We start from the raw sequence: 15,000 nt of genomic DNA on the forward strand, positions 1-15,000 counted from the left end.
CAGACCTATCCGATGACACAGATTGTGAATATGAGGATTGGGACAAAAGTTCAAATGAGATTACTGATTCAGAAGGAACTACCTCAGGTGACATTTCCTCCAGTTATGCACGTGATATACCAGCACCATTAGAAATAGAGTGACTAAAGTGATAAGCAAGGTATTAAACAATTATGTTGACTGATTTAGCATTTACTGAAAGTGAAGGAATTATGTTTGGAGGTAAAGGCAAGAAGACAGAGATTGTCACGTTGCACTCCACCTTTACCTTCTTCCCAAAAGTGAGCATTCCCATCAAGTCACTAAATTATGCAGTCTTTTAGAAGGTAAAGACAACAGCAAATTAAAATCTTTAAATTTTTTAAGAACTAACATTTTTGTTTGACTTGATTTGTTGCCTGCACTGGAACAGATCATTTCTCTGTACATTTCATACTTAAATAGTAGATAATAATAATTTATTTATTTATTTATTTATTTTTAAGAAAGGCAGCATGTACTGGCACATTTTGTTTATACAAAACATAACAATTTGTTATTGCAAAAGAATTAAGTGTTTGCCTCGCCATTGCAGATCCTAAATCGGATGAGGAAAATGTCATTGAAGATGAAAATGATGACATTCAATGCTCTAAAAGTAAGTTAAGCGTTAAATGCATGAAATCCAGCAGTAGTCACAAAGAAGACTGCGACAAAATTTCTGCATGTTGTTCGTATAGGTCTTGGTAAAGGAAAATGAGGTGTCCGAGGAAAAGGAAATTGTTGGGCTGCTATTTTTTGTAGAGTCAAACTGTATATCATATTAAAGCTAATAGATTGAATTATTTCAATATTAAAGTTTAGTTTTGAGGCCCCAAACTCGGAACAACCGAGTCTGCTGCAGACGTTCCTGCCCCTTCCCTTTAATGCGAAAACAACCGCACTTTGTTGCATCTTAGTCACAGATGAATGCACTCCGATACCGTGTGAGGGGCGTCTTAGTGCATTGGAGGTGTGAATGGGTTAAACTTATACAAACTATGTCCAGGTTTTACTCTAACGCCAGACGATTTTACTCGTAAATGTGGGGCGTGCTAGGGAGTTTGAGGTGTGAATGGGTTAAACTCAGTCAAATTATGTCCAGATTTACTCTGTCTTGTCTAACGCCAGACGATTTTACTTGTCAATTGAGTGGGGGAGGGGGTAACTTCAGACGATTTTACTCGTCAGTGGGAGTGGGGGGCACCTAGGGTGTTTGAGTTGTGGATGGGTTAACCCATTGACTTGGGAAACTCGTTCACCGTGCTTTCGAGCTTACCTCATTTAAGTTTTGTACGGGAAAGTAAAGTCAAAACCGAATGGCACTCGTAAGCCAATAAAATTGCTCTGGGTGGATAACCGTCTTCCTCGCCCCCCCCTTCCCCCCCCCCCCCCCCCCCATCCCTCTTCAAGCCATAAGGAAACCCTGTTGGTGACAAGAACAGAGGTGCAACATAGAAGAGGATTTAAGGAGATGAAACACAATGACTTAGATAAACATTTATAGTACTTTCATGTCATTCCTTAATTGCATTCCACAGGAATTTAATTTCTTAATTTTTATCAAAACGAGTTCTGAATACTCAGTCTCTGCCTGAATAACATACTGTATTGAGTATCTGCATGTAGTTATTTTTACCAGAAGAACTTTTATCGTAACTTTTTTGTACTTCAGGTTACAAGCAGAATATGAAAAGAAGAAAACGCTTGTTTTCGGGCTCGTCCTCCGATGAAGACAATATGTCACACTCAGCAGGTACAAAGGATGATTTTAACTTAGCTAAATTCACCATTTTAGCAGTGATTTTTTTGGCACCCATATTGAAAATGACTTCACCTTGCGCTATATTTAGCGGGTACTTTCTAGTCTTTTCATGTTTTTGATTCCTGTGTTAGGGGGAATGGCGATGGAATCCCTAAACAGTGCAGGTAGCGGGCAAGTTGACTGTCAAATCCCGCGAGTGCTCTGGGCCAGAATGCCACATGTATTTTTACTAAATTAATTTTCTTTCACGATGTATTTTGTTGCTAAGGGTTACCTTTTCTTTTGCAAAGTCAAAATTTCTCACTTTAAGACGATGTAATAATATAAAAGCTAGTTTATGTTCCATTTTATTCCTATCGGATTGTCCGGGAATTTTTGGCAAATGGTAAACAACCTGCGTCTAAAAAAGGCGTGAATTTAATCTTAACGGGTTTCCTAACGGGCGACCAAGGATTTGTCAGCGCAAACAAATTTACGGTTTTGGGTTGCCTGGGTTTTGAAACAGGGACAACCTGGATTTATTTTTTTCGGGCACTGAGCGAGTGAAGACCACTGCTTTCGTTTTATCTTAAGGTGTTTAAAGCATGAGTCACCTGAGTGTGTTTTGTGTCTGCTGAGTTTTTTTATCAAAACTTCGCCTTTGTGTCTTTCATATTGATAACAAAGTACCCGAGAAGACCAGAAAACAAACCAGGAAATGTCAGAAAAAATCAACAAAGGAGGGAGTTCATTGTTCAGTTAACCAGTCAAAGAGTGAGTTTTGTTTTCTTAATTGGAACTCTTTTTGAACTGCTTATCAGCAATTTGGCTCTCGTATATAGGAATATAACAAGTCTTTTCCATTGATAGCTAGGGGACATGTCGGACTAGAACTCTCCCCTCTTAAAAAATGAAGTTGGTAGGAAATGACGTGCAGGATAGATGTTACATTCTGTCTCCTATTGATTGGCTTGTGTTACACAATACAGTGGAACCCAGTTAATACGGACACCCAGGGGACATGCCATCTTGTCCGTTTCCGTATTAGGCTGGCTTTCAGAAAAATGTCTCGAACACTTGTTTTAACTATCTAAAAGACTACAGCAGACATTTCGGCTAGGAAACGTAAGTTGCTTACACGACAAGACTGTCAGAGATGAAAAAGGCCACAAGCAATGACTACAGTGAAATGCCAAGAAAGTGAAACTGTAAGAGGAGGCAGAAAAATTTATTAAAGGACTAAAGTTCAAGGACCAAACACCGGGAGAAAGACAAACTGATCAAAATTAAACATGTCACGCTATAGTTTGCGTCTGTTTTGTTAGTAAGAAAATAATACTAAACTCGCAGAAATCTGCCATTATTTGATAAGGTACAATGTCTACGATTAGCACATAATTGTGACAATGAAAATAGACAGTGCGCACATAACCAGTGTCCGTAAAGCGGGGTTGACCACATATGAGAGTTTGTGACTCGGGACAAAGGAAATTGTCCGTTGTCCGTATTAACTGGTGTCCATATTAAGCGGGTAAAATTTGGAGAAAATATATGATCTTTTCGTGGGGACAAACGAAACTCTGCTATATACGGGTGTCCGTAGAGCGGGGTTCCACGGTATTATCATGTGTACGTTCAGTTTGACTATTTGTTGCATTCAACGGAGAATGTATCCTGATCATGTCGGTCTTGTGATATTGTGATGGCATACGGATTTCAGCGCTATTAAGGGGGTGGCTCTTAACTACCAAACCGTTGGTTGCTATGGACCCCTTCAAGTAGTCATTTCTCAAACCCTTTAACTCTACAGTAACCTTTTTTTGCCAATTGTGTTCTATTTAACATTCCTTTGTATGGTTCGACTCTCAACCATATTTGCTACAATTAATGTAAATCACGTGACCAAAACAGAAAATGCCTAAACACTCAGCAAGTTAACTATGTTTTTCACATCTTTTAAACAGAACAGCATGAGAACATTCTAACACAAAAAGTGTAGCATGGATTTTAAAGGAAATGATTTCTTTAAAAAATTGTGATGTCATAAGGTCCTCCTATGATACACTTTTCGAAATATCAGTTCCATTTTTTGTCCAAATAGAAACTCCATGCTACAGTTTACGAAAAATGATTTTATTTCCTGGGAGCTTTTATCTGTTTTTCACTGAAACGCACGGCAAAGAACTAAGACTAGTTGCGCATACGCCTTCTGACTGAAGTGATGTCAGATTTCCATTGAAAAAGTTAGTTTATAGAACCATACATGCAACCTTTCTTTTTTTTGCAACCATTGGCCTTCTGTAGTTAAGTGCCACCCCCCTTGAATAGTGCTCGCAGTTAACCGCGAATCTATCATTTTTAATTTACTAGTGTCCGTACCATGTGCCAAAAAAATGAGTCCAACACAAGAGTGTATGACAAAAGGCAAGCATGCTTTTATTGTGGCGTTTTGGTGTCTAAAATTGCAAGGCATTATGAGCTCAAACACAAGACTGAAAGAGATGTTGCTATTGCCCTTTCCTTCAATAAGCGGTCACCAACCAGGAAAAAACACCTTGAGAAACTACGGTTATTAGGGAACTATCACCACAATTTAAATGTTTTGGAGACGGGAAAAGGAGAGCTGATTGTCTTTAGACGTCCCACCTCTGGAAAAGAATGTAGTCCTTCAGATTTTCTTCCTTGCAATTATTGCCTTGGATTCATAAGGCGTCAAGAATTGTGGAAACATGTTAAATTGTGCAAGTTCAAACCAGAAGGAGATGAATTTCCAAAGCACCGTAAAGTTCAGGAAAAAGCAAGATTGCAGTTATTTCCAGCCATTTATAGTGACAGTATTCTTTGTCAATTGTTTGCGACTATGAAAAGCGATCAAATCTCCCTCATTGCTAGAAATGATTGGCTCATCAAGGAAATTGGGGTGTTGCTCATTGAAAAACATGGAGAAAAGCAAAACAACTTCGTATCTCAAAAGATGAGAGAACTTGCTAGACTCTTGCTTCAACTTCGCAAAACAAGTGTCAATGCTGACGCCAACCTTTCAGATTTTATCAAGCCTCAAGAATTTGATCTTGTGGTGAGCGCTGTGAAAGCCCTTTCAAAGTTCCAATTTGACGACGGTGTGCATCAAGTAGCTACACCATCATTGGCCTTGAAAATCGGCCATTCCCTTAAAAAGTGTGTAAACGTCCTTCGGGGCCATGCATTGCGAAGGAAGGATGACTCACTACTGGAAGATGTCGACAATTTTGAAAAACTAATAGAAGCAGAGTGGAGCCATCGTGTTTCACACCATTCCCTCCGCGCTTTTGGCACACAGAAGTTTAACAGGGTGGAATTGCTGCCACTTGCAGAAGACCTTGAAAAACTGAGGAAAAGTGTCCTTTCAATAATGCAAGTCAGTTGGAATCCTGGAGTAAATTAGCTCAAGCTACTCTAGCCAGACTAGTGATGTTTAACAAGAGGAGGGGAGGAGAAGCTTCTAGGATGCTCTTAAAAAGCTACCTCAATCGACCAGACTGGAACCAGGTCAACAATCCAGAAATTATGTCAACACTAAGTGAATTTGAAAAGGAATTGTCGAAGAGGTACGAGAGGTTACATGTAGGTCAGGATTCCATTGATTCATATTGTTTATTAATGCGCCCCTACAATGCTTCCTTTTTCAAGTACTGTTACGTGTACAGTAACATGTGAAGCATGTGAAGCAAGTAACGTGTGAAGCATGTCTTAGTCAATGTACCGGTAGTTAAGTTTTGCTGCAAATTAGTGTTGCCTTCTTGGATAGATTACAGTTCACAATTGAGCCACATAGTTTAACGCTACTCCGGCTTAAAATGAATGGAACTTAAAAAGTTACGATTCAAGACCCAAACGAATTCAGTGAATTCTTGAAGTTGCATTCATTTTAAGCTGGAGTTTCGTTAAACTACTGTATTGCCCGAATGCAAAAATGGCCGCCAACAAATTATTCTTTTGTCTTTGTGTTAATTGGCATAACTAGCCCCAGTAACACTGTAAAATTGAAAGAATTTGGGCTGTAAAACGAGGCTAGTTAGGACTTATTAACACAAGGCAAAGGAATAATTTGTTTGCGGGCATTTTTGTATCTGGTCATTGTTTTCTTCGTCATTTTACTTTCAAATAATGACACCTCCAAAGCTTGTTTCTTTTGTTACAAAAAATAAGTGTCACTCTCAGGGGTCAATGGGTTAAGGGAGTCTTTTCGTCAATTGGGGGGAAGGGGTCCGAGGGCATTAATGGTGTGAATGGGTTAAACAGTAAAAAACCCAAAAGTCCCCATTAAATGCAGTCAATGAATATACACGGTTAAATATAATTTAAATATGTCCGTAAATTTCTTTCCTACTGTCACGGAGAATGTGAATTGTTTTTGAACAGGCTGGACATGGTTGAAATAATTGGCAAGAGGGGAAAAAAAGTGCCAGTTATTTTGACCGCTGAGATGACCAGGAGCATTGATCTTCTTATCAAGACAAGAGAGGCTGTGGCCATTCCTGAGAAGAATCCGTTTGTATTTGCCAGACCAAACAGGCAGTCATTACAGTGCATGAGAGCCTGGGATTGCCTTAGAAATATTTCAATGCAATGTCAACCACCTCTGTTAAACCCTGCCAATATAACAAGTACAAAACTGAGAAAGTATATAGCTACTATTTCCCAAGTACTCTCCATGGAAGAGAAAGAAGTGGACTGGCCTGCAAGGCATCTGGGTCATGACATTCGTGTTCATAGGGATTTTTACCGGCTCCACGAATCAACAATAGAAATCGCCAAAGTGAGCAAACTACTTCTCACTGTTGATCAAGGGGAAACGAGAAAGTTTGCGGGGAAAACATTACAAGAGATAAATCTAAATGGTAAGAAAAATACAATGCTACAAAGTTATTGTAAAACTGCCAGGTGCTCTCAAGGCCTGTTTAAGGACGTTCGCGCCAATTGTTTCTGCGCATCCTTACTGCGCACGCAAATGCACACGCCACGTCATACACGAGCGCGCGAGCTAAGTAATAAAATGAAAACTGATAGGGCAAAAGGCCATTGCTATAGCTTTGCCTGGATTTAACGGTCTTGGACGTTCGGTGACCCCTATTTTTCTTTCCAGAAACGGATTTTATTTATTATCTCCACGTTGTCCAAAAATGAACAAAAAATCAATGTGGGAAGTTCAAAAAATTTCAAGGTTTCTGCTCACGGGACATCAAATCCTGCCATCTTGCGGCTGCAAGGCGCGTGAAACTGTGGTCGCCAAATGCGAACTTGATCTTTAAGGGAACCTCATCAGTTGACTAAATTCACTTAATTAGGCCACTTAAACAATATTTGGCAGAGAAGATTTCACTTCAAAGATTTAATTGCAATATATTTGGGTTTACAGACACTGGCCTTATTCGATAACGAAGCCCGATTTCCAAAACGAAGTCGGTGACCCCCCATTTTTTTTACATTTCTGACATAACTAACTCATCATCTTACAGTGGTAAAAGTTTCAGAAGAAAATCAATGTTGAAAAAATTTCGCGCGAACGTCCTTAAATCATAGCAGTGGCAGAAAACGTTGCTAATGGTAACATTTTTGCATCACAATGAATTGAATCAAAGGATTTGTTCTCAACGAAAAATTAATTTTTGACAAGATGAGATGGCTGAACCTATGGGAAAGCCATTACGTCCTACACTCTGCTTTGTCAATCCCAATTTCCTTTCTGCTCAAATTGCAATAATTATCTAAACTGAGACGACAAAACCTCTTTTAGTGCGTACAGCGGGAGCGGTTTGCCGCTGCAAAACAGATTAGGTTTGCAAGACAGAATAAGCCACAGTTTGTTCACTTAAAATGTCATGGCAGAGCTCCTTCAAAAACTTGGTATACTTGCTTAAATTTAGTTCTTATTAGTTTACATCATAGCCAACTTCATTTAGATTTTGTACTTTTCTTTCAGACATTGCAGAACCAGATCTATCCGATGACACAGATTATGAAGATGAGGATGATGTTGAAAGTTCAACTGAGACTGCTGAAGGAACTACCTCAGGTGACTTTTCCTCCATTACTAGCACTGTCAGAAATAGAGTGACTAAACATGATAAGCAAAGTATTTTGCAATTATGTTGTTTAAACATTTATTGATAGTGATAGGGGTTATGTTTGGAGGTAAAAGTAAGGAAGTCAGAGATGGTAATTTTGCACCCTACCAACACCTGCTTCCCCAAAGTGAACATTCATATCAAGCCAATCACTTAATTAGGGTTGCAAGAGTTTTTGTCTCCAAAATATGCGTCCTATTAATAGGTCGGGAGAACAACAAAATTCTTTACATTTTCAAGAACTAAAATTTTGTATCTCCCTTACCTGTTCCGATGCGATGTAGTTGTAATTACATTGTCAAAAATATAGCTAACATTATTTAAAAGTAGTGTTTTATGTCGCCGCAGTCAGACATCGCCAGTGATCCATTTGAAATGAACGCACTGTATATGATTATAAAGACGTGACAATTATTTTATAGCCATGCTAGCTTGATATCTTGCTTAGGCAGTATTTGAGTATTTGACGTGGTTGCTACGGTCAGGAAATGGTCAGGGGAAAAAATCTTTAAGGTTAAAGAAAAGTCGGGGAATTTCACTCTGAGTCAGGGAAAATTTAGTTCTTTGAGAGAAGTCAGGGAAAAATTAAATTTTCAGAGTCTTAACTTCTTTATTGCCAACTCAGTGATGTTTTTGAATGAAATCATACAATTTGTTTTCTTCTGTTTTCCCTGTTTTCTAACATTTTCAATTGTTTGTGACATTTTAAGGACATGAAATTGGCTGGATTGGTAGGAATTGAACGAGAAGCTGATGTTTTCTATGTTATGTTAATAAACTGTACTCTGCATGTGACTTTCCAAAAACATAAATAAATGGTTTGAGGCCATTACCAGGACTAATTTGTGATCTTTTAAAATTTAGTTGGTCAGGGAAATTTTACATTTGTCAGGGAAAAGTGAGGGAATTTCAAAATCCTGTGTCTGTGGCAACAATGGTTGAGGGAAACAATGTGCAAGGAATGTTCTTTTCTACCAAATGGTCGATTATGGGAGCAGGCAGGTTAATGCATTGTTATTTTGTACAGCTCGAAGCAAAGAAACCAAATCTGGGAAAATGTGCGCAAAAGATCCAGCTGAGCGAAGTGTTAACAGTTCCATGGGAAAGCCAGCACAGGGTAAGATCCTTCAGTCCCTATTTTTTGTTGTTTCCCAAACTTGATGATATGTAACCATTCTCTCTTCGCCCTTAGGCATAGATTTGAAAAGAACATGTAACCTTTTCAAAGTAATTTTAAAATACATGTATCTTTTAAGTTACCACCAGTATAGTTGTGATACTAATAGGTTCATCTGGAAAAATGCCTTGTCTCCGGCATTGACCTGCAATATAGAATTTTGGTGTGAGTAGCTTTTTTAGTCTTCTTGCACTGGAGGTATAAAGATGTGCGGGTTCAGCTTGTTCTTCTTGGAATCTATGTATTATGCAACTCTCCATCTTTAAACTTAAAATGATATACCTATATGTATTGAATATCTTTTCATTCATATTCTTTGCAATCAGTGTTGTGTTTTCTTTGGATTTAAATTTTATTTTTGTAATCACTGTTGATATTATATACAAGATTAACATTTTTCTTCTACTTCACCACCCGCCTTGGAATGTGTATAATATGCCAGCAAGCGAGCCACGAGTCAACATGAGCCGAGAATCAACATGCGAGCCACGCAGTTATTGAAAGCGAGTCATTTTAAAGTACTTCAATAAATACTATTTATCAGCGCTATTTGAAATGGGTGCTAAGACTTGCCATGCTTTGTCATTTTTAAAGGTTCCAACGATCCAGAAAAGGAAAACACAACCTCTGTCAATTCTGCTGCAAAATGTAAGTTTTAGGCAAGACTACTGCTTTCGTTACATGATGAGGTGTGTCAAGGGTGTGTCACCTGAGTGTGTTTAGTGTCTGTTGAGTATTTGATGAAAACTTTGTCTTTTTGTCTTTCATATTGATAACAAAGTACCCGAGAAGACCAGAAATCAAAGCAGGAAATGCCAGAAAAAATCAACGAAGGAGGGAGTTCATTGTTCAGTTAAGCAGTCAAAGAGTGAGTTTTGTCTTCTTAATTGGAACCCCTTTTGAAGTATATACTTATCAGCAATTCGACTCTCGTATATGAATATAGCGGGTCTTTTCCATTGATAGCTAGGGGACACGTCGGACTAGAACTCCCCCCTCTTAAAAAATGAGGTCGATAGGAAATGATGTGCAGGATAGACGTTATGTGTTGTCTCCAATTGAGTTGGCTTCTTTTGCACAATATTTTCTACCTTCACTTTGACTATTTGTTGCGTTCGACGGAGGAAAACACATTGTAATGGTGCCAGTACTAGTCTTGCGTGTCCCTCCGGTATCAATAGTTGTGATGGTATGAGGATTTCTGCATTTGTACGCCGTCGTGGACTGGCTAGCTGGCACAAATGGCCTTGATATCATGCGATTGTGTAAAACACAGATTCCCGTTTTTTCTACTGTATTTAAGTCCTGTTCAGTTGAATGGGGTTTAAATACCGGGATGGGTGACCGTCATGGTCTCTTGGTGAACAGCATAGTAGTGACTTTCTGACTCGTGGACACCAAGACGACACGCAGTGGTCGAAAGGAGTAAATTGCTTGTTTCTCACAGCTCTGTACTGCTTTGTATCCACCAAAGGAGACTATATTACAGTGTACTATTATCCCAAAAAATAATTTTTGCATAACAGAACATTACATGTAGTTTTAATGTCATAAGGTGTACTCACTGCCTTGCTATTCACCTAGAAACTATAGTGATACCCCAGACAAAGAGTGCGTTATAAAACATGTATTGTTGTGTTTTCTAAGCATTAAAGAGGGTAATGTTTACCGCTTGTACGTCCGGCAAGACAGTCTATTGATTCCCATTATAAAACACTAGTATTCCGTAACTGTCTTTAATAAATAATGGTCAAAATACTTTTAATGTGATACCTTCATTGCTGAAAAAATACTATAATAACTCATCAATGACAAAACAGGAGTTGAACACACCTCACTAATACTAGATTATTACTACAAGCTTATAGATTGTTTAATAAGGAGCACATCTGATAATGGTCTCCAACCGGTTAGCGTGGTGGCAGACGTGCACCAAATCGTGATAAGCGCCCTTATAAAGGCTTTTGTTATGAAAGTCATGGTTTCAATCAAGGATGGCTCCATAGAAACAGATCTTTACACCAAACCCACAAACCCACAAACATCAGTATCTTCTCACTTCATTTTGTCACCCCCATGATGATACCAAACGCTCCATCCCTTACAGCTTGGCCCTTCGACTACGCCGCGTTACTTACAACGCACAAATGAACTAACAAACTACCTAGCTACCCGTAGTTTCGACAAAAATTTCCTCAAAACTCAAATACAGCAGGCCTCTGACATTCCCCGGTCTGACGCGCTTAAGAAGACGGTCTTATTAGGGCCCAATTTACTGAAATACCTTGTAATAGTAATTCTCCCAGTTCTTTTCGATGCAGAAGTAAAAACTGCACCACCTGCCCCTATATAGAACACGGCCGTAATGAATACACCTTTCATTCTACGGGTGAAAGCCATAAACTCAAATCTCACATTACTTGCAACACTTTCAATGTTATTTACATGGTTCAATGTAAATTATGTAATCTTCAGTATATTGAGGAAACCAAATGTCGCCTGAAAGACCGTTTTAATGAACACGGACGCCCTATACTCAGTTCCACTAGTAGTTATATCCAGACCGCATTCTCAGAACACTTTCTTAGCAACAACAATTCACACAGTTCATTTGTTTCTCATTCCCATTGAAAAGCTCATCAATCAACATGACTCGATCTTTTAGTGATGAATGCTGGTATTGGCCAGCCAAAATATAATTAAAAGATACATCTTCGTGTTGTTTTACGAGTCGTGCAGTAGACTACTTGACTTCACAAATATTTTAAAATCAATTTTGACTTATCACGATCTCCTCTGATCCAACGCTGTGCAAGATTTATCGTCGACGGCTTTTTGCAACGTTTTAAAATCTCAACTTCACTATGAAAGTAAATTCATTTCCACTGATGACGTAAGATTTGCATTTGATTGGAAGAACGCCATTTGAAGTAACTCTTTAACAGACCCGCTTCCCTTGTTCAAGCGTTTTGTCCTTAGAAAGGGCCTTGAGCCACCAACGGAAAAAAAAAGATGTCAGGGAAAGGTAAAAAAAAAGATTTTTTTTCATATTGCAGAGTCAGTTCCTCATAAACCATGGACAGGGGAAGAAAAAGAAGCTGTCTTAAAGTATCTTGGTCACTGGATCAGGAAAGGACGTGTACCAGGGAAACTGGACTGTGAGCAATGTATTTCTAAGGCAAATGGCGCCCTAGATCACAGGAAATGGACCGATTTAAAATATTTCGTTAAGAACCAGATCGACAAAAGAAAGAAGGTCCTTGACCCCAAGAATTAGATTGTTAACTTGTTGTTAACTTGTTTTTATATAACTAAACCAAAGTATTTTTCTTAAGTGAAACAAAGTGTTAATCCTCTCTGTTGGATATTGGCATTCGTTTTGCCAATTAGTGATTTTAAAAGATTAGCCTGCGAGCAAGCTCTCCAAAATTTCACCTGAATTCGGGCCCTCTCTCTTCATGAGTGCGGGATTTTGTGCAATTTTGGGGATGTTTCCTACCTTATTAGAGTTCAGACAGCTTCATAAAAAAAAGCAACAGCACTACCTTTGTTTTTTCCTATAGTTAAACATAGATGTAAATTAAACTGTTTTCATGTAAGCATAATGTTTTGTGCTGTATTCTGTAATTTGTTGTAGTGTAGTTAAAACCATAAAATTGTTAACATTTATTTAAAGAGCAAAAGGAAATTCAAAGAACACTTCCATTCTGTTTTGGAGCATTGAATAACAACACTTGAAATATTATTTGTTCCTGATTGGGGAAATATTAATTTTGAAAGCAAATAGAATGCAGAATAATATTATCTGAGCATATGATCAATTGACATTGAAGTTGATTGTGAAAACTCAAGTGGCTGTCCTGCAAAAAATGTAGATACCTTAATGCCACTTTTTCCAAAAGTACACATTTTCATATTGTAAATGCACAGTAGTGCAACTTAAGGCTAGTTGAAAGTTCACATCTGACGTAAGACTAGTGTTAGAATTGTTGGTGTGAACTGGAGACTGAATGTGTTTAGTACCTTTCATGAATTTACAAAGAAATCTCGCCTTAATATCCTGACATTCTTCGAGAGGTTTAGAAAAAAGAAAACTCTGCTGTGCTGTACTTAGTCTTTCCTCTGGCAAATTTAGTAGTATCATTTACTAATCTAAATTTTTGTTTTGTACAACAAATAGCAGCTAGTTAAAGTTACAGGTCCATGTGTCAGGTAAATTTTCGCCACTTCAAAATTTGTGTTAACTGTCTCATTCCATGGAAACGCCCTTAGTCATTGTGTTATTGTAATGGAATGTTCACATTTCAATTTTGAACCACCATTTACTAAGTTAATCTCTGGTGCTTCCCAGACTTGCACACAGATAATCAAATTTCAATAACGTATAAAATTGTAGCCAATGGCCAGTTTCGTCCTCTTGTGCTTTGGATGGAACAAAAATCGAATAGAGGCTGATGTGAGGCAAACAATACACATTTTAATATTCCCTATATCACCCATCATTCGATGTTTGCTCCATTCTAGTCTTGAGAATTCGACAAAAGTGACCTATACCGTAGTCCTTTTGCTGCATGTGTTGCATTGACATGTATCAAGACATGTATCACCACAAAAAAAGTATCATGGTAAAATGTTGTGCTTGCGTTGCAAGGTGAAACCGATGCCTTACTCTTAAGCTGGCATGCGAGTCACAGCTTACTTTACTATTCTGGAGTTTTTTCTGATTTTGGAATAGCATCCCACTGATATACTCGCTGGCATTCATTTAGAGTCACCTGCATTACCTTTTTGTCCCATGATAGAACTTCCAAAATAGGTATCCGGAGTGATTGCCTTTTCATTATTACCTGGTTTTCACCACCAACGCAAGTACAGTGCAAGATCATTAGTTGTATTAGACCATTTTGACAATGAAATACAACTGAAAGAATGTGTTGAGGAACGAAAACTAATAATACTATGATGTATTTTATTTTATAATGAGCCAAATACAGACTTGATTTGATTTGATTTGAATTGTTGTTTAAATATCCGTTCAGATTATGTTTTGCCTGAATATGGTCGAAGTCCGCTGCTTCTCACTGATACCTTGAATTCGGTTTCGACTTTAATAAGGTATCAATTCCTTCTACAAAGTCAGGGCCTTGACGGGTCACGGAAACATCTATCCCCAACCCCTAAAAAAGGAAAAATGACATGTTAGTATCAGAGAATGAACCCGGAGGACCTGCTCCCGTGGGGGGGAAATGCCGGAATAAGATCATTGTGGGAAAAGAAGATAATACAACTGTAGTAATTTGCGTTTTATGTAGGAGAATGCATACTATACACGTCGTTTTTTAGACCCACAGGTATCGATCCAAAGCCAGACCATTGCGGCATTTTTAACTATTAGAGGGTCAGCCCTACATAGCTCATAGACCAGGGTAGGAAAGGTTTTCTGGTCAGAGTTTTTCTCTGTCCTTGTGCGGGCTCATTTCCATTAGTAGGGCCCACATGCTTTACATGGGGGACAAAATTGACCCTCCATTAGTTAATTCTGTTGAAATATAAGTGCTACACGGCCAACGTTTGCAAAAACGTAACTGACTGACACACATAGCCTTGATCTCATGCGGGTATTTATCCGAAGCAAGACCATTTTAAGCATGCAACGCCATCTTGGAATGACTAGCGCATGGCCTCAAAAAGTATATGCTCGTATCCTCAAACTTCGGTCCTATAAGATTATTTCCTGCTAGGTACTACTACTACCAATATGAAGTGGAATCACATCTCGAGCACTCCCCAGTCAAAGTAATCAATGCACCCAAGTTTAGACCTCTTGTAATAGTAATAATAATAATAATAATAATAATGATAATGATAATGATAATAATAATAATAATAATAATAATAATCCTTTATTTTCACACGATAGTGTTTTAAAGGGGCTAGGTCACGCTATTTTAGGT

At 38.3% G+C, this 15,000-nt stretch overlaps 2 protein-coding genes across 2 annotated transcripts in view; both read left to right on the forward strand.

Moving 5' to 3' along the window:
- The window catches only part of LOC138037110 (uncharacterized), a 16,176-nt gene extending 12,415 nt beyond the window's left edge, over positions 1-3,761 (forward strand). Inside the window, exons 7-11 of the mRNA XM_068883107.1 lie at positions 4-87; positions 190-222; positions 575-637; positions 1,694-1,774; positions 3,727-3,761. Of these exons, the coding sequence (XP_068739208.1) occupies positions 4-87; positions 190-222; positions 575-637; positions 1,694-1,774; positions 3,727-3,761 (296 nt within the window). The remainder of the gene's footprint in view (positions 1-3; positions 88-189; positions 223-574; positions 638-1,693; positions 1,775-3,726) is intronic.
- LOC138018079 (uncharacterized) lies at positions 11-14,056 on the forward strand. The gene is made up of 11 exons (XM_068864938.1): positions 11-87; positions 575-637; positions 1,694-1,774; positions 2,450-2,536; positions 4,133-5,349; positions 6,164-6,642; positions 7,725-7,817; positions 8,897-8,986; positions 9,641-9,694; positions 9,828-9,914; positions 12,103-14,056. The coding sequence occupies exons 5-11, from the start codon at positions 5,213-5,215 to the stop codon at positions 12,321-12,323; spliced, it is 1,161 nt and encodes a 386-aa protein (XP_068721039.1). The 5' UTR covers positions 11-87; positions 575-637; positions 1,694-1,774; positions 2,450-2,536; positions 4,133-5,212; the 3' UTR covers positions 12,324-14,056.
- The last annotated feature ends 944 nt before the right edge of the window (positions 14,057-15,000 follow it).

Source organism: Montipora capricornis, chromosome 2 (assembly GCF_036669925.1).
Source record: "Montipora capricornis isolate CH-2021 chromosome 2, ASM3666992v2, whole genome shotgun sequence".
Taxonomy (NCBI): domain Eukaryota; kingdom Metazoa; phylum Cnidaria; class Anthozoa; order Scleractinia; family Acroporidae; genus Montipora; species Montipora capricornis.